Source organism: Puma concolor, chromosome E2 (genome assembly GCF_028749965.1).
Source record: "Puma concolor isolate L17-30 chromosome E2, mPumCon1.1.hap2, whole genome shotgun sequence".
In the NCBI taxonomy this organism is placed as follows: Eukaryota; Metazoa; Chordata; class Mammalia; order Carnivora; family Felidae; genus Puma; species Puma concolor.
Window position 1 is genome coordinate 12,771,960 of NC_141681.1, and position 18,421 is coordinate 12,790,380.

General features: G+C 48.4%; 1 protein-coding gene across 3 annotated transcripts in view; it reads left to right on the plus strand.

Moving 5' to 3' along the window:
- Window positions 1-16,992, plus strand: part of CFDP1 (chromatin remodeling protein CFDP1) — a 121,655-nt gene extending 104,663 nt beyond the window's left edge. For 2 of the 3 annotated variants that reach the window (XM_025920655.2, XM_086688878.1), the window contains 2 exons: window positions 7,055-7,213; window positions 16,685-16,992. In XM_025920655.2, the coding sequence (XP_025776440.1) occupies window positions 7,055-7,213; window positions 16,685-16,775 (250 nt within the window). In that variant the 3' untranslated portion in view covers window positions 16,776-16,992. The remainder of the gene's footprint in view (window positions 1-7,054; window positions 7,214-16,684) is intronic. The other variant, XM_086688879.1, reaches the window with a different exon arrangement.
- The last annotated feature ends 1,429 nt before the right edge of the window (window positions 16,993-18,421 follow it).

Consider the following 18,421-nt stretch of genomic DNA (forward strand, 5'->3'; position numbering starts at 1 on the left):
GTTGGAAAGCGCTTTCTGTAAAACACTGTTTCGGAAGAGATTAGAATTCAGAACTTTTGGGGCACCTGGGTGGCTTCGTGAGTTAAGTGTCTGACTCTTGGTTTCAACTCACGTCGTGATGTCACAGTTCCTGGGATCAAGCCCCGCATCAGGCTCTGTGCTGACACTGCAGGGCCTGCTTGGAATTCTCTTTGCCCCTCCCCCTGCCTTTCTCTCTCAAATAAATAAACCTTAAAAATTTTTAAAAACAAAAAAGAATTCAGAACTTTCGCCACCAGAATAATCAAGTGTGTTTCGGAGACATGTTTTAAAGATCTAGTACAGATGAAATCAAATCAGACTTAAGTGTACTTCATTCTTGGATTGGGATCGAAGCAGTAGAACCAAGTCACAAATCACTTGCTATTTGTATAAAAGCTAAAGCTGCTCCTCTTTGTCAGCCTTTATTTCACCTTTTGCTGATAGATGCCACTTTTTGGGGGCGGGTAGCTGGCACAGTATCAACGTTAGTAACAGGTTCCAGAGCACTGACAGTTTTTCAAGCCACAAAATGGTTAAGATCATTTGATACTTCTTGTCTGACTTCTGATTTTCCACTTTCCTGAGCCCAGTGGCCTATAGAATACTGCCGGTACATTGTTGGGAAGTGAATGGGATTTGAACTCTCTCCCTAAAGTACCGCTGGCTTCCAGGCTGTTTCCTTGAGTGGTCTGGTCTTGGGCTTTGGGGAGATTACTTAGAGATTTGCACAGATAAAGAGTGAGACTGGCCCAGGGATCGGGGCTTTACTTTTCATTCTTGCAGATTTTAGCTACATCCAAAGAAGATCTAAAAGAGGACGGCGGTTACAAGCAGACCGCTCTCAACGAAGAATTATCATCATAAACTTTCTTCCCATTTCTCAGGGAGTACCGTGACAGTTCTGGACCCTTGTATGGCTCTGGAAAATAATCCCATGTGTGAGCTACAAAAAAATCCACTCCTGCCTTGTAAACAGATGACAAATCCTAAGGAAACTGGGTATCTGTGCCAAAGAATCTTTGTTCCAAATAATTTGCATTTTAGTGGTTATGCAAGTTATGAGACGGAAGGCATAGACTAGAGCCGGGCTCCATGTGTTAGAGTTCTAAGTAAAGGTCAGTAGTGCTTCCTTGTACATGTGTTGATCCTATTCTTGCCAGTCTACTTTTGGAGCTACCTTTTCTGACATCTTGGTTCCAGTGCAGTGTTGACTCCTTTTGTCACGAGAAAAAAATTCATTTGGATAAGCCCATCAAATCACAGGGATTTAGTTCATTAAACACGTAGTGATCACCCACGTAGTGTGGGTGAGTCAGGAATGAGTAGGACATGGGCCCTGTGCACAGTGAGCTCCAAGACAACAGGGGAAATAAGAACACCCCCCCCCCACAAATTAGCAGTGATAGAAGTCGGAGTATGGGAGGGATCCCCAAAGGCTGTCTGTCCCCAACTCCAGCATCAACCAGGTAGAAAAGACAGGTGGGGAGGTGGGGGGGTGAGACAGGCCAGAGGTCAGAAGCACAGAGAAGCACAGAGTACTGGTCCCACGTCTCCCCTTGGGAACTTGGGCAGGTTTCTTAATCTTCTTGGATTTCATAGTTAACTCATCTCTAAAATAAGGAAGCTGGATTAAACAGCCTCTCATATGGTCCCTCTTTTGTGCTCTGAAAGTAAGTATGTGGTTATAATTTGCCTGTATGACGGTCTCTTCTATTACATTGTCTCCTTGAAGTCAAAGATTATGCCTTATGTATTTGTGTGTCCCTAGGTCCAAGCACAATGTCTGGTATACAGTCATTTCTCAGTAATCTCTGATGGAGGAGTACACGAATGACTGACTCTAAATTCATTCCCAAACCTAAAATTCTGTTCTGTGGGCCGGCTGAGTTCCTGAGGCCAATTTTAAAGATCTTGGGGAAAGATGTGCCCACTTTTCCTTCACAGTCAGTTGCAGTGTCCTGCCATCCTCTCTTTTTCCCCTTGTTATCTTCCTGGTTCTTTCCCAGCACCTCTTGGAAATAAACAGCAGGATCCAGAGCATCATGAGGGCAGCTGGATAGAGCAGTGCTTTTGCTACAAAATGAATGGAATCAGTGGATTTGTTCGGGTGAATCTGAGTCCATGCTTCTGAGGCTGGAGCCAAGAAAACAAGTTACTAATGTCTTTCTGACATACTCGACAGGATAGAGCTTATCATTTGGTTGCAGTGAATTTTGTTAAACTTCCATTTCTGTGACTCAAGAGAAGCAGAAGTTCTAGCAGATTATCATCATAAACTTTGAATTGAGAAAGGAAAAAGATGACTGTCATTTTGCCTTTTTTTGCCCCTTTTACTTTTTTGGAGGTTCTGAATCTGTGTGTGCGAGGTCTTCGTGGGTGTCTGGTGTTGGCATAGGTCGTTGGGCTGGGTGCCGTGGAAAGGGAACAGAAGAGAATTGCTTATTGAGGGATAACGAGCTCGAATACACGAGAGAAAAAAGCTTGGTAGGAGCTGCTTTCACCAGCAAGCCCGCTGCACTCAGCCAGGCGCTCTTTCGGAGCAGAAGCCTGCTGCTTTAGAGGAGAGGGGAGCCGAGGCCACGCGCTTGGACAGAATTAGTCTTCACATCGAATTTACGGTAGTTAGGTCAGTAGAGGACAGTGGCGTTCAGGAGGAGGGGGTTGAAAGGCCATTGTTACATTGGAAACATCTTGGTAGCCACATACCGGACATGTCTGAGAATGAGCAAGTGAATGGTGCGTTTCTTTGGACTTGGCCTTGCATCAGGTGGATGAGGAGTCTCTTGAATGAAATACCGTGGTCTTCGGTGACACAGCTCACCACAGTTTAGAATCAAGATCCGAAAATCCATGGCTGGGGAAACAGGTGGTCTGTCAAAGGCGACCCTCTGGTAGTACCTTGCCCTTATGACTTAGGATCCAGTACAAAGAGAAATCGGTGGCTCTGTTGATCTGGTGCCTGAAACTGCACTGGTTCCTGCTGACAGCAGAGGGGTCTCTGAGGGAATTCTGACCTCCCCCTTCCCACAGCTGCCAGAGGTCTGTGGGAGGGCAGTGCTAATAGACGCCTCCTGGCCAGCCGCCCCTCTCGGGACCACTGCGGTACTCTCTGCGGGGCTCTTTCCTGGCCAAGAGAGCCAGCCGCCCTTGACCAGAAGCTGAGGCTTTCTTGCCTGCCTCTGCCCTCCTGAAAGCCTGGTTGATGAACCTTAACAGCAGAGCTAGGGCCGAGGTCATGGTACACGTGCCCTCCTGAAAGCTGTGATGGAGCGATGCCAGGCCTGTGCCACTGCAGCCCCGTGTCGAGTGGTGGGGCATATGAGTGCTCCAAAGCCTGCAGAGACCCCACGCCCCAGATTCCAGAAGAGAAAGGGCTCTCAGTCGTGATGAGCCTCGCATGTTTTGGCTGCTGCCATAAATGTGTCATTCACTTTGATGTAGCCTCAAATACAAGACAGGTAATTTTGCTTTCGAGACTTATCAGATTAGGAAGTCACAAACCACATTCATGATCCAGTGAAGACAGACCTGGAAGCTTTCCCTTAAAGCATATTAGCACAGGTGACATTTCGCTGGTGTTTAGTGGTGAGCAAGGCAAAGGGGGATTATGGCTTTTTTCTTTTCTGGAACTCTCCACTGTTCATGCTGCAAAAGATCATTTTCTCAGACTTCTCAAAGTGATTGTCAGAAAGATGGTATAATTTGGGACTACCATCAGAACTGCAGCTGAGGGTGGGAGATGCTGTACAGAGCTTATGGTGCCGCTCGGGTGGAGGGACCAGGTTGTCATGAGCTGAATGATGAATGAAGGCAAGTAGAAATCACTCCCCTCGGGGTGCCTGGGTGGCTAAGTCAGTTAAGCGGCCGCCTTCGGCTCAGGTCATGATCTCGCGGTCCGTGAGTTCGAGCCCCGCGTCAGGCTCTGTGCTGACAGCTCAGAGCCTGGAGCCTGTTTCAGATTATGTGTCTCCCTCTCTCTGACCCTCCCCCGTTCATGCTCTGTCTCTCTCTGTCTCAAAAATAAATAAACATTAAAAAAAAAAAATTAAAAAAAAAATCGCTTCCCTCAGAATCCCCAATTTAAAAGTATTCTGAACATCCTTTATTCTGTAAAGAGCTGATTCCCTCCCTCTAATTGTTCCTGTGATCCGGGTGACGTTGATTGAGTGCCTGCTGTTTGTAACACCCAATCCATGTGCCATAGAGAGATTTGGGGACCCGGAGCTTAAGTACCCTCAGAGAGACGGAGCACGCACGAGGAAAGCAGTGTTGCGCCTAAGCAGTTAGGTTCCCCTCAAAGCAGGACCTCGGATAAGTCCGTTAGCATAGGTCCTTCTTTGGGAAGCCGTCTTCGGGCAGCAGGAGTGAGGAGGTAGAGGGAGGGGATGGAGCAGGAGGGAAAGCCAGTATGAGAGTGTGTTTCCAGGGCTGCAAGGGCTCCTTGCCACCAGGACTTCTAGGAGCATTCAGATGACCTCCTGGAATTGCCTGTGTGAGGACAGGAGTCTGCGCCTTGTAGCCGTAGCCATCTGGGGCCATCAGGGTGGCCCCAATGGTATGACCTCCACCACGCGGCCAGGCAATGCTTCCAACATGTAGGCAGGATCAGACGAGGCCCTGCAGCCAGAAAAGGAAAGCCTCGAGGTGCATGCTTTCGGTAGACATTGTCAGCAGTGATTCTGAGCCTGCTCAGAAGTGCCCAGTGTGGCGGCAGCTAGAATCAAAGTTCTCAAGCATCTGCTACGGGAAGGATCGGTGCTCGAATGGGTGCCCTAGACACACCACCAGGAGGCATCTCATCCAGAGATTGGCAAAGGGTCGGAGAAGGCTTCCTGGAGGAGTCGCCCCTAAGCTGAGACAAGACCAGATAAATGGGAGATGAACTCTAGGTTCAGGAGTGTATGGTTGGACCATAGCTTACAAGGGTAGATGTGGTGAGGGAAGATGAGGAAGAACTTTGCAAGTTAGAAAGAAATGTATTCTTTATTTTAAGAGCAATGAGGGGTCAGGGAAGGGACATTTAAGCAGAAAGACATGATAAGCCTTGTGTTTCAGAGAATTCCCCCTAATGATGGCACGTGGACTAGAGGCCGGGGTGGAACAGGTGAGTGGGCTGGGACAAAACAGGTCAGGGAGACCAGAGAAGAGACTGCAGAGTGCTCCAGAAGAGATGATAAAATAGTAAGAACCAGGGCGGTGGCAGTGAGGCCAGGGAGGAGGGGAAAGATGGGGGACGTACTCAGTTTCTGTACCCTCACTCATGCTCTGCTCCTGGTAAAAATACAGCCTGGGTGCGTGCGTGTGCGCGTGTGCTTTGATGAGAGATTGTTGTAGGAAGTGACTTATGTGGAAAAGAATTTTTAGAAGATGTGAAGTGAAAATCACAGAGAGCTGTTTGGAAAATTTTTAAGCAAACTGGGAAGTAAAATAGCTGTCAAAAAATATCTCAAGTAGATTCTCAGCTTAGACGTGAGACCGCACAGGGCACCGCACTGGGAGTCAGAAAGACCTTGCTTTGTCCCGGTTCTGCATGTTCTATTGGCTTGACCTTTGTTGTGTCATGTAGCCTCTCTGAACTTTGTTTATGTGTCCAATTCAAAATGAGGACGAGGATGCCTGTCCAGCCTGTCCTGCGTCCATCTAAGCTAACATCGTGTGGTGGGATGTGACCACAGCAGGGGAGCTAACATCCTCCTGATCAGCATGAATAGGATGAGGGTGTGGAGGGTCATGGTTTGGCCCCCGGAGTCTTGTGTTCTGTGTGGACACCAGCCTGTCTGCTCGTTCTGAGGCAGGAACGGGCCATCCTTCACTGGCCCTGTGCTGCAGGGAGGTGGGTTTCAGAAGGGTTAGCATGACACCAGATCCTCTCGAGTGTTCCTCCCCCAATTCGGAGATGCAGTGGTCCTCTTTCACGGGCCATAGTAAGAGTACAATGAGAAAATGGCAAGGGAAGCACTTGGAGAATTAGCATTCTAGGCAAGTGAAAGGTATGACTGCTGATGTTATCAGTAGGACTTACGATGTTAGCTCATACAAGTTGTACATGTTTGACTCTCCTACATATCCCAGTAAAGCAGAAAGTAACTTTCAGTTTCCTGTGTGGTCGTATACAACGTGTTTTGACCAAAGGCCATGTTCCTTCCATAGTTCTTTGCCCTGATACCACCTTCTTACTAACTAGCTGCATTCTGTTTTCCTTATTTTATCTTCTACATTTAACAGTGACTGGAGACATGTGACCTGCCAAGACTTGAACTTGGGCGTATGGGGTTTCTCCCACAGTCCATGATCGTGTCACCAGCAAGTAGAACACAGGCTGTATACTCCCTCCTTTCAGGGTGAGGAATGTTCTCCACCTCCTGGGAAAATCCAGGGTCCTGACTCACAGGAGTCGGAAGGAAACTGACCTTAGAGTCTTGTTAAGATACTGTGACTTCTGCTCATCAGTGTTGGGATCTGTTTCTCTTTCTCTTAAAGGAGTTCCCTGGGGCTTTAGGGCACAAATGATGACACTGACTCAGGGTGGCTGACATTTGTTACACCTTTACTCTGTGCCCAGTGCTATGTTAAAGCACTTTACCTCCAAGATACACTACAGCCCTGTGAATAACTAACTATTCACCTGGTAGGTTATAGGAAACCAGGGCAGATGCGGTTAAGTAGGCTCAGGTCACACCGAGCCAGAACATCTACAGAGGCATGTGACTCTAGAGCCGTGTCTGAATCATGCGGCGCGTCTCCCTCTCTGCAAGTAGAGACCTGTCCTACAGAGCAAACAGAGGTCTTTAGGATTTCCTAGTCCTAGGTCCTTAGAGCCATCAGAGATGTTCAGCAGGAAAAGTGCATTCGAATTCTGGTCTACTTAAAGTGTTCTCTACACCAGACAGGAAGTACTCTAAATACAAAAAAAAAGGTTTCCATTAAGATAAAAAGCTCAAATCTAGGGAGCCCTGCAACAATCAGAAAAACCATGAATCAAGAGATGATTGTTCTTACATGTTTACACATTTCGTTTTCTCGCTTTCCCTAGGTTAAAAAGATCAAGTGGCATGACCAGCCTTTTGGGGAAAATTGGAGCTAAGAAGCAGAAGATGAGCACCCTAGAGAAGTCCAAGTTGGACTGGGAGAGCTTCAAGGAGGAGGAGGGCATTGGTGAAGAACTAGCCATCCATAATCGAGGGAAGGAAGGGTAAGGAGTAGTAGATTCCGTTCCTCTGAAAATCCTGAACACTCAGAAATAATTCATTATAGCCAGGCTGCCTGGTGTAAGCAGGCAGGCACTTTTCGTAGTGAAACAAAAAATGTGAGCACTTTGGCTTGTCGGTGAGGCTCTGTTCTAATGCGGAGCAGACCCTCTGGGTGAGCAGCACGCTGAGGGGCAGCGGGGGAGGGGACACGAGAGCAGCCCTCCTCTGGGGGCCAGTCACACCGGCCCAGCTGCCCAGCCAAGCTCCCTGAATGACTGCTCCCGTGAATTCTAAGTCCCCTGGTTTGGTCACATGGTCAGATCTGGCTGGCCGTGTCAGCCTTGGCCTGATCGGAATGGTTTGGCCTTCTGAGAAGCCAGACTAGCCCAGTGCTTCAGGAGCTGAGGCAACAGAGCGCCCGGATGTCGTTGCCTTATCGCGGGATTGGTTTTGCCCGTGTCACTATGGCCCAGGCTGGGGCTTCAACCTGTACGACACACCGGCCCTCACACAGCACCCAGGCTGTCACTTGCACCCTCGTCTTCACTGTGGAATACGGAGAGGGCATCCGTAGGCTCTGTATTGAGGAATTATCAAAAAAGATGGTGTTCAGTGAACACTTAGGAATCTCAGAAGAAATAAAAAACAGAGTTACTACAGAACAGGGTCCACGGCTCAAGGTCATCACTCCCTGCCCCCCTAACAGTGAAAGGAAGTGTTATGTGGCTGTCAGACAGCTCTGGGTCCTCACCACCCCCCTCATCAGGAAGGGCTCTCCCTGCAGCATACTGGGCGTTTCTGAGGCTCAGCTCCTTTGACTGTTAATTGGGGTCATGATACCACACTCAGGGTGACTGTGAGGATCTCATGAGATAACGCATGTAACACATGTATAACATACATATCACACACATGAAGTACATAAAACCCTTCGCAGAGCCCCTGTCACGTAAAAGGATGCATTAAGTGGTAGTCATTCAGGTTATTTGTAAGTTAAGTTATAATAAGGACAGGTTATTGGGAGGGGGTCACATTTCTAAATCAGGCCTCAAGATTATTTGAATGAACCTGGAAGCTGATCAGTATGTTTAAAAATTTTTTTGTTAAGTGACTTCATGAGCTCATTTAACCATCAGGCTTCTAAGTCAGTCTGTCAAAGATGGAATGTCCCAGGACAGAGGCAGAAGTGCCGACGCCTCCTGGGGAAGGCCCAGGATACGTTTATTTATTTATTTTTGAGAGAGAGGGAGAGAGGGAGAGAGAGAAAATGAGAGCGAGCACAAGCAGGGGATGGTAGAGAAAGAGAGGGAGGGAGACACAGAATCCAAAGCGGGCTCCAGGCTCTGAGCTGTCAGTTGTCAGTGCAGAGCCTGACTTGGGGCTCGAACTCACCAACCGTGAGGTCATAACCTGAGCTGAAGTCGGACACCCAACTGACTGAGCCACCCAAGCGCCCCAAGGGGAAGGCCCAGAATACAGCACGGGCAGGAATCTGTGTTATCTAGAGAAGGCCTCTGACCTTGCCCCAGACCTCCCTGCCTTTTTAGCTCTGGTAACTCACAGATCTTTCCTCTTCTCCACATTTGCCTTCTGATCTAAGGCAGCAAGGGATCTGCCAGTGTGTGCAACTTTATTGCTCCTCTGAATATTGATTGTATGGGTGGGACAGTGTTCGTTCTGCTGAAGTTAATAGAGGTCTTATAAAAGTAAGGAGTGGTGCTGTTGAAGATAAGGGAGAGTTAATAAAATGTAGACTGGAAGAGAAAACAAGATTAAAAGGACATCTGCCCAATGAGGACTTTTCAGGCAATGGAAAATCACGTAACTGGGTTAGGGAACTACTAATAGCATGCAGCTCTTAGGTGCTCTGCTTTCCCTCCTTGTCTGAGATCCTCCCCGCCCCCCTGCCCCATTTGATTCTGCTGATCTGATTCTGTTTTTCCGGTGCAGATCTGATGACTTCTTTGCCCTGCCTCTGGCTGTTCTCACCTTCCCTCTCTAGTGCCCACCCCCACACCTCCCCTCACCTGCCTTTCCTAGCTCTTGTAGTTGTAGTAAAGGGGCTCAACCCCTAGTCCAGGGAACATGCTGTAGCTCCAGGGTCTCACCTTGGTTAAGCGTGAGGATCCTCTGGGGGTGGTTTCCAGAGTTGAGGTGACAAGGCCACCACCCCCATACAGAGCTGCTGAATCAGGAGTCACAGGTATCTGTATCTTTAACTCAGTCCTCAGGTGCTTCTGATACACAGCCAGGGTTGAGAATCACGAGACCATAACATCAAAATTCTAGAGATGAGGGCAAGATAGCCAGCTGCTGGGTGAGCCTTTCCAGCACACACGAAACTAGAGAGCCAACTTCAAAACAGGGAATGTCGAGAAGGGAAAGATTTCTCCTGAAAAGGGAAGGAGCATAAGAACCAGACCTGTAGGTCTGCTTGGGCAGAGGCAGCTCAGGTCCCCAATTCTCCTTCACAGGTGCCAGCAACAGCAAGGACTCAAGGGGAGGGAATCTCTGAGGGAATGTGTGCAGAATCCCAAGAGGTATATCCCTGGAATAAAGGTGATCTTTGCTGAATCCAAGAAGGGGAAAAGTCCTATTTGATAACATCTCAAACGAGGCACCTATGATTGGCCTCTGCCATATATATTTAGAAGACTGTGACCTTTTTACAAGTACCAGATTTAAATTGATCTCATACAAGAATTCAGATCATAACTGGTGATAAAAATATTTCTGTTCTGCATTCTTGATTAAAATAAGATTGGATTGAGATTAAAAGCTTATGTCATGTTTTTTATATTTTGATAGTAACTCCAGTTCAGTACATGCTAACACGTCTTCCCCCTTAAAAAGATTTGATAGAATGTGAAGCTAGCTTGGTCAATTTTGGGTTATTACTGTCCAATTATGTAAAGGCAATTTTGCCATCTTAAAATATGCATGTAAGGAAACAAGGTACCTTGAGAAACTGCAGGCACAGGACCAGGTCTGTTTTAACATGTGTGTCTGCTACTTCCATTGACATTTCATTAAATGTCAATAAACTAAACACTCCAGTGAAGAGACAGGGATTGACACATTGAATTAGAAAATAAAAAACAACTAATTTACTGGTTAAAAGAGACACATCAGAACAGCGGGATGCAGAATTGGTGAGAATAAAAAGATGGGAGACAAGATAAATCAAGTAGCCACTAACCAGAAGAAAGCTGATGGAGCTGTACTGATATTAGACAAAATAGACTTTAAGACAGGAGCATTTCCAGAAACAAAGAGGAGGTCTCCTCATAACAATGAAAGCATCATTGCATCTGGGAGATTCGACAGCTCATGTTTGAATGTCCCTCTTGGCATTAACCACCGAAGCGTGGTCACTTCTTGCAACTCAGCAGCCCCACACCAGCCGTGTTCCCAGCAGAAATTCAGTTGTGTGTTCCCCAAAGACAGGTGTGAAGATGGCAGTGATAGTACCTTTCATAATATCCTCAAACTGGAGGCAACTCAGATATCTGTCAGTAATGCAGTAGACAAAGTATGAAGGTCGAATTGGCTTTATTAAACGGCTCGTGAATTGGGCAGCCTCCCGTCTACCATGTAGAGGGCTACAGAAAGGAAAGGGTTTTTAAAGGCAGGACAAGGAAGTCATAAGCAAAAAAGGGTTATTTCAGGTGAGGTCACCTCCATTTGATGACAAAACGGTTCTAATAGGTGGATTACCTCATCTTTCTTTGGCAGATAAAGAAGGCCCATGTGACAGATTACCTTATTGGTGCTGACCAGAAAATTCCTGACTGACCGGTTAAAGGTTACATTCCTAGGGGGTTGAAACTGCAGTTAGGTTAGGTATTAAGTCTGGGTTTACTGACCTGGGGCCTTAACCTAAGTGACACCATTTTGGGCCTGAGGTTTTCTTTAGCAGTTCTCACACTGGGGTACTCTTTAGTAATTGGAATGAACATGGATAAATTTCAGCAACGTAATATTGCAGAGAAGTTCATGCAGTTTGATCCCATTTATATAAAGGTCAAAAACAGGCAAAAGCAGTGCTGTCCACTAAGTCATTTTGTGAAAGAAGCAAGTCGCAAAAGAATTCACACTATAAGTCTACTTCTGTCAAGTTCAGAATTAGGCACAACTAGACCATAATGTCGAGGGAACAGAAACTTCAAAGGCAAGCAAGCTCGCACCTGGCTGGGCTGGCGCTGTTGGACGAGTGACGCAGGGGCCTCCTCCAGGCCACCAGCATTCCGAGTCTTGACCTGGCGATGGCCGCGTGAGCGCTCGCTCGATGATGATTCGTTTGCCTTGCCCGTTTCGTACACTTTAGTGTGTGTTTTACATTTTACGGTAAAACTGAATTGAAATTGAATTCAAATCTCGCGCTACTACCAGCCTGCTATGTGCTTTAGCCCATTTCTTCACCTATAAAGTAGAAACTCTTCAGTGTACCTCTCGAGTTGAAAGGGAGATGTCTGGGGTGTTTATAAATATAGTGAGTCCTCGGCTCACTCTTCTTTCTCCCATCTGCCAATTCTGACCACACCCCATCAGGGAGGGGCCTTACTCCTTCAAATTCCCTCCTGGTGTATCCCTGCCCAACTTTCAGGAATGCTTTCCACAGAGGTGGCAGATACAGCTCGGTGGCATCTCCTCCCAGTCTCCCTGGCTAGCCTCTTCCTTCTCTGGGCTTTTAAACTTGGGAAGTTCCAGGGCTGAGCCAGGCAGCCGTCTGTCCTCACATTCGCCCCACACCCCACCTCCCCCAGGAGAGCTCACTAGTTCCACAGCTTAGGTACCACTGTCTGCCGACGGCTCCCAGAAAAGCTCTCCCCTGCCTGACCATTCCGCCGAGCTCCAGACTCCCGTATCACCTGTCGGGTTGACATCTCCGTTTGCGTGTGCAAGACACACATCAGATTTAACACCCAAGACCGAATACTTGCCTTCCTTCCGTAGACTCCTTCCTCAGACTTCTCAGAAAACGGCACCATCACCACCGATCCACCCGTTAAAAGAAAAACCTAGGAGTCATCCTTGATTTCCTCTTTCTGCTCACTTCCTGAAAGTCCAATAGACCATTGTCTCGTAAAATATATCAGTCCGTCGCTTTACCTGGCCCCACTGCCCCTATTCCAGCATAAGCCACAGATGTCTGCTGGGCTCCCTGTTTCTCTTTCTGTACCCTTCCCTCCTTTCTCCCCAATAGCAGCTAAAACGGTTTTTGTGTATGAGCCATTTTTCCTCTCTTCCCTGCTGGAAGTCCTCCAGTAGCACTTGCAGTCAGGGTTCAGCTTACCCTGGCATTGTAAGCCCTTCGTGAGCTTTCCCTTGGCCACCTCATATCCCCTTCTCCCCTGCCCATGACAGCTCAGCCTCTGTAGGGCTCCTCCAGGTCCTCCTCCACGATGGCTCTTACTTGTCACTCGAGTGCCACTCTCTAGAGTAGACTCCCCCCCCCCCCCCCCCCCCCCCCCCCCCGCCCGGGAACCATCAATCACATCACCGTGTACCTGCTTCACCTGTCCTGGCACCTCCCTGTGCTCTTTCCCTGACTGGTGGGTAGGAGGCCTCTCACTGGCGGAAGACTGGGACAGCCCGCCCAGTGGGCCGTCCCACCCTCCAAGGCCTCTGATTTCTGGGGCGGGTGGGGGGCCATCCTTCCTTTGCAGCGTGGGTACCTAAGGAGTGAGTAGGTACCAACATATTCCCTAGAAGCACTTTCTACCCTTCTCTTGCCTTCTGCCATTTTTCCCTCCCTCCTTGCTGGCCTGGACCTCAAACAGCTGGTACCAGAAGAGTAATTTGGGTTGAAAGATCAAAAAGATGTCAGAGCCTGTTGTATCTAACCTGGTTCTGAAAGGAAAAGCTAGAGAATCCCTTAGGGTTTGATCCTATTAGCATGTTTTATTAATGAAAGTAAGGAGCTGCTTCCTCTTAAATGGGCCACATAGAGCAATAGTAGCAGGAAGGGATGATGGCCCCGCCCCACCCCTGGCTTCCCAGTGGACTAGGCCCAGTCAGGCTGGGTCCCCCAGGAGTGCTGGGCACAGGCCAGAAAAGTGCCATTGCACTTGTCAGCTGGTGGTTCTGTTCTGAGACTGTAACCTGCTTAAGGTGCCTGAAATTTCCTGAGGCTCCATTTAAATAGGCCATCTACCTGGACCACTTTGGAGGAGGTGGCCTTCCCCCCAACCCCTTGCTCTTGGTCTCTTAGTTCCTGTTCCAGCTGTCCCAAGTTTTGAGGCTTTGTAATGATACAGTTAAGTCAGAAGTGGGAAGCAAGCGGGGCACCTGGGTGGCTTAGTCGGTTAAGTGTCTGACTTTGGCTCAGGTCATGATCCCGTGGTTCACGGGTTCGAGCTCTATGTAGGGCTCTGTGCTGACAGCTCAGAGCCTGGAGCCTGCTTCGTGGATTCTGTCTCCTGCTCTCTCTGCCTCCCCCCCGCTCATACTCTGTCTCTCTCTCAAAAATAAATAAAACATTAAAGATACAATTTTTTTTAAAGAAGTGGGAAGCAAGAACCCCTCAGTGCTCAGCTGTTTTTGTTTTATTGTTTACAAAGCACTTCTCACAGGCTCACTGCTTTGTCAAGGGCATTGTCATTTTTATTCCTGCTTTACAGAAAAGAAAAATACGGCACAGAATTTAAGTGTCTTGCCCAAAGTCAAACATACATAGTAAATATCAGAGCTGCTCTTATCCTCTGCACCTTTCCTGTCTTTTGGCAGGTGGGGGGAGTCCATGTCCAATAGAAGTTTTGTTCCTGGCTGGCTCTCGGCTGGATCCTGTTAGCAGCTGCCGATGGCTGTGAATGGGGAAATGAAGTTGCCAGGCCTGCCTTGATGACTTTTGTCTGAGTTGCCCTTGAGAATACAGTTGTGTTCTGCACATGTGCCCCTCTTGGCTGCCTGAATCCTTCCCTAAACCTGAACTCTGCCTGCAACTGCCTGTACAGCACCCAGCTTGGCTTCACTCGATTGTGTCAAGGTCAGCTGGACCTAGCACAGCTTCTGGGAACCTGCAAGGCCATCATTCGTGCTCAGTGAGCATCCTAATTTAAGTATTACTTCCTCTTTAAAGGAAAATCTAGAAGACCACAAATGCTCAAAGCCTTGTACTTCCCCTTCCTTGCCTCCAGGCACTCTCTGACAGGTAGCACCGGGTGATGGCTCTCTTGCAACATGCCCTAAATTCCTCTCTGACTATGGTTCACCCCCTTTTTTTGCTGAACTTCGAGGGTCATTTAGTTAGAGCTGTCAAAACACTGATTCCCATGTTGATCTTAACCCAGAGGGGGTGGAGTAAGGTGAGGGGTGATGATGGCTGTAGTGTGGCAGAGCCCTTTCGTCGATATTGGTTAGCTGACCCCTCTGGAGAGTCACGGGCCCCTTGGTGATAGATGGCAGGTGAGCTCATTCTGTCGCATGTCTGCTTCCCTACCAGTCTGCCCTGTCTTCTCCCTTTTATCAAAAGGGGATCCACGGTGTCTGTGGCTTTCCTGTCTGTCAGGGAATCTGAAATTCACATTTAACCAGGCATCCTGTATTTCACTCACTAAATCTGGTGGCCTGACCCTGAGGACTTATATCAAACCCAAGAGCAGGCTCTGCTGCTGTTTCCAGCCATTCTGGGCTCTGGTTGGTGGTTTAGACACAGCAGCTTAGTTCCTGATCCCTGACCAGGTGGATAGTTACTCGTCGCTGATAATACCCATCAAGAGAGCTGACTGCACCTCTTGGATCCTTTGTCCTCGGGACCCTGGCAGAAGCCGGCCTCCCAAAATGATGGTGACAACATTAGCTGCCATTTTATTGAGCACCTGCTCTGCTAGGTGTTATGTGTACACTGTTTCATTCAGTCCACACAGCAGCCCTTCAGAGTAGGAATGATTATCCATTTTTCTTTCTTTTCTTGGCAGATTAGGAAACAATTGGCAAAGTTATGTGGTTTCCCCAGAGTCACACAGCAAGTGGCAGGGTCAGGGTTTGAACTCAGAGCCACCTCTGTCTCTGCAGCAAGGCATTGGGCTGGTGGCCACAGCCTTAGGCTGGAAAGCAGATGGGATGGACCGCAGGAGGGAAGGCAGGGCCTGAACTCAGCAAAGGAACACGGGCTCCTGAACCTGGTAACATTCTCACCCTAAACACAATGACCTTGTAATGACAGATGCACATTTTACACAGTGCAACAAAAGAAAAATTAGTGCAGAGATTCAATTATGTCTCCCACTTTCAATGACAGTTTTGCTCTCTCAGTAGATTAATTAGCAGCACAGACACCCCCCCCTCCCCCGGGTGAGACACAACCCACTTTATGGCACGAAGGTGCATTAAAATGCAGCTCTGTCTCATTAAGCTGCCAGCCTCTCCTCCTCTGCTGCCGGCTTCTGCCTTGCACCTCCTTCTCAGTCTGCCTGGGAAGACGTGGGGAAGCTGTGTCTGCCGAACCTGGCCCCGTTAGGGCGCACAGCACTGACCTTTTAAGGGCCCCTGTATGTATGTGGGCAGCTACGCTGACTCTCCTTCCCTTAGAGGCACTTCAGGGAGGCCTTTCTGGACCCAGTTGGGCAGAGGGCACCGGAGATAAGCAGGGAAGGAAGGAGGGGGCCGAAGTCAGGGGCTGAAGTCCGTGGAATCCCTTTTTTTTTTTTTTTTTAATGTTTATATTACTAATTTTTATTTTTGAGAGAGAGCCTGAGCAGGGATGGGCAGAAACACATCTGTGAATGTGAAGTGGGCTCTGTACTGTCAGCAGCAAGCCAGATGAGAGGCTTGAACTCACGAACCATGAGATCATGACCTGAGCCAGAGTCCAACCCTCAACCACCTGAGCCACCTAGGTGCCCTGGCAGTGGGATCCCCATAAAGTGAGTGCTTTGGGTGCCCTCTTGAGCTTCACCTCAGCCCCAGGAAGTAGTTTCCACGAAGACCCTGTTCCTTCCATTTTCAGCTGAGCCTTTTTTCCCATTTTGCTGTACTATACACAGGCAGGATACATAGCTCTCTCTCCCCCACCAACCCAGCACACCACTAAGACCAGGAAACACGGCATCACTGTTTTGCCATTGAGAAAAATGAGGCTTCGAGATCTTCAGTCCTTGACCAGTGTGGCTTAGCTAATGTGTAACAGAGCTACCCACTGAACGTTGCTCAACTAAGCCTGTGTTCTGTCCCTAAAACCTTGTTACAAAACTGCCCCAGCAGCCAAGCCGTGGATGAATTGTTGCTTTCTCTTTTTCATTTTACTTTCAACGACATCTGAACCAGAAGCGTCCTTGTTTAGACCAAATGCCTGTGGCTTGGATGTTCCTAAGAGAGTCGCGGGTGGTCACTTGGTCATTTGTTTGTATGCACTATAAGCGGTGATCCTGCCGGCCAGGTGGACCGTTCACACCTGGGGGGATGGGACAGTGTGGGGGAGGCATTGTTCTCCTACAGGATTCTTCTGACAAACATTTTATATTTTCTTCTAGGTACATCGAACGGAAGGCTTTTCTAGACCGAGTGGACCACAGGCAGTTTGAAATCGAGCGAGATCTCAGGCTGAGCAAAATGAAACCCTGATGTTATAGGGGGAAATCAGTAGCAGCTTAATCCTGTTTACAATGTGAGCTTCTTGTGCGTCTGTGAAATGTTTCCGGTGTTTCTCATCACCTGTTTCCCAACAAGGTCTTTTTTCTACGTTGAACTTTCTGTCTTTGTATCTTGACCTCACATGGTTTCATTCATTTTACCTTTAAAAGTTTGTCCTTACAAAAATAAAAATAAAAGTTGGTCCTACGAGAGGCTGGCAAAGATGAGGGCCCCACTGGCCTTCCCTTGACTCCGCTGTGAAGGCCACACGGAAAGCCCTGGGGAACAGAGCTGACCGGCCTGGGTGTGAATTTCTGGGGCCCTTTCTGAAGTCGGCCCTGCCCCAGAGCCCGAGGGAGGGAGGCTCACTTGTGTGAGTGGAGCACCAGGTCCCTGGGCAGTTTGGTTCTTGTTCCACTGGAGCTTCTCTCCGGATCTCTTTCTCTCTCCTGAACAGGATTCCTATTTACCAGTATACAGTCAGGCTGAAAATAAGCACAGGCTGCTTTTGAATTCGGGAGATTTTCCCCCTTCGGCCTTTTTCCTCTTCCTAGAGTTCAGGTCAGTTTAAGATGTGCTCCCACCTCAATAATTCCTTTTTTTTGTTTGTCAAAGAAGACTCTGAAAGACTTTCCTTAGGAAATCTGAAATTCCAGACTTCATAGTAATAAAGCAGTAAACCCCACAACTTGCTTTTCGGTGGGGGGGTGGTGGTGTCTGGGCATCCTGAGTAACATGGACAGGTTTAGGGAAAGGTAGGGTTTCAAAGACTGGGAGCCAGTGCCTGCCTGGACATCTAACAGATGTGACCTTGACCACAGCTTGGCTTTCTGAGCCTTCGTTTTCTGGTCTATAAATGGTTTGAGTAACACCAGTACCTCATCGGGTTGAGATGAGCTATGACACACCTGGGGTCCCCCATCCAATCCTCAAATATGGGGTCAGAAGCTCATGGTAACCAAGGCCTGATCCTCCACACCATATGGGGTCATGGACCTTGTCACTCAGAAAGGTAGTTTACTGGCTACATTTGAACCCATCGTCTGTTCATATCCACTCGGTTAAAAAACTCTAAACGTGATAATACAGCCCTTCGGGCCAGCATCAGAGTAGGTGAGGCCTCAGTTACGGTCCTGCACAGGATGCAGGAGTGAAGGAAAGTCCTTTAAGGTAAGACAAGCCAGCGCTTTGGTTAGGGCATGGACATCCGGTCCTACAGGAGCCACAGCCGAGGCAGAGATGCACATCCTGCTGTGGGGCATCTTCTGGGCATCATCGCCTTCTGGGTCCTGATGGCCTCCAGCACTACTCCCTCAAACGGTTCTTTGGTTCTTTGTCTCAGCCACCACACCACCGCGTCAGCAACACATGAGCCAGCTCCTCGTCTGGCTTGCAAAACGACCTGGAATCCTACAGAATAAATGGTGCTGAGCCCATTGTAAGTTAGGGTCTTTCTTCTTTAGCAAATGTTCACACCTTTGAAGCCTCCGAGAGATTAAGACAGTAGTGGCAAGAGCACGCTGGGTTCTTTGTGCTGGTGGGTTTGCTGTTCTTGCTTTGCCCCAGGGCGTGGAGAGAGAAGTCAGATGTGGTGAGCACCATGGCCGGTGCATTGCCCTTCAGTTTGTGCTCGTGAT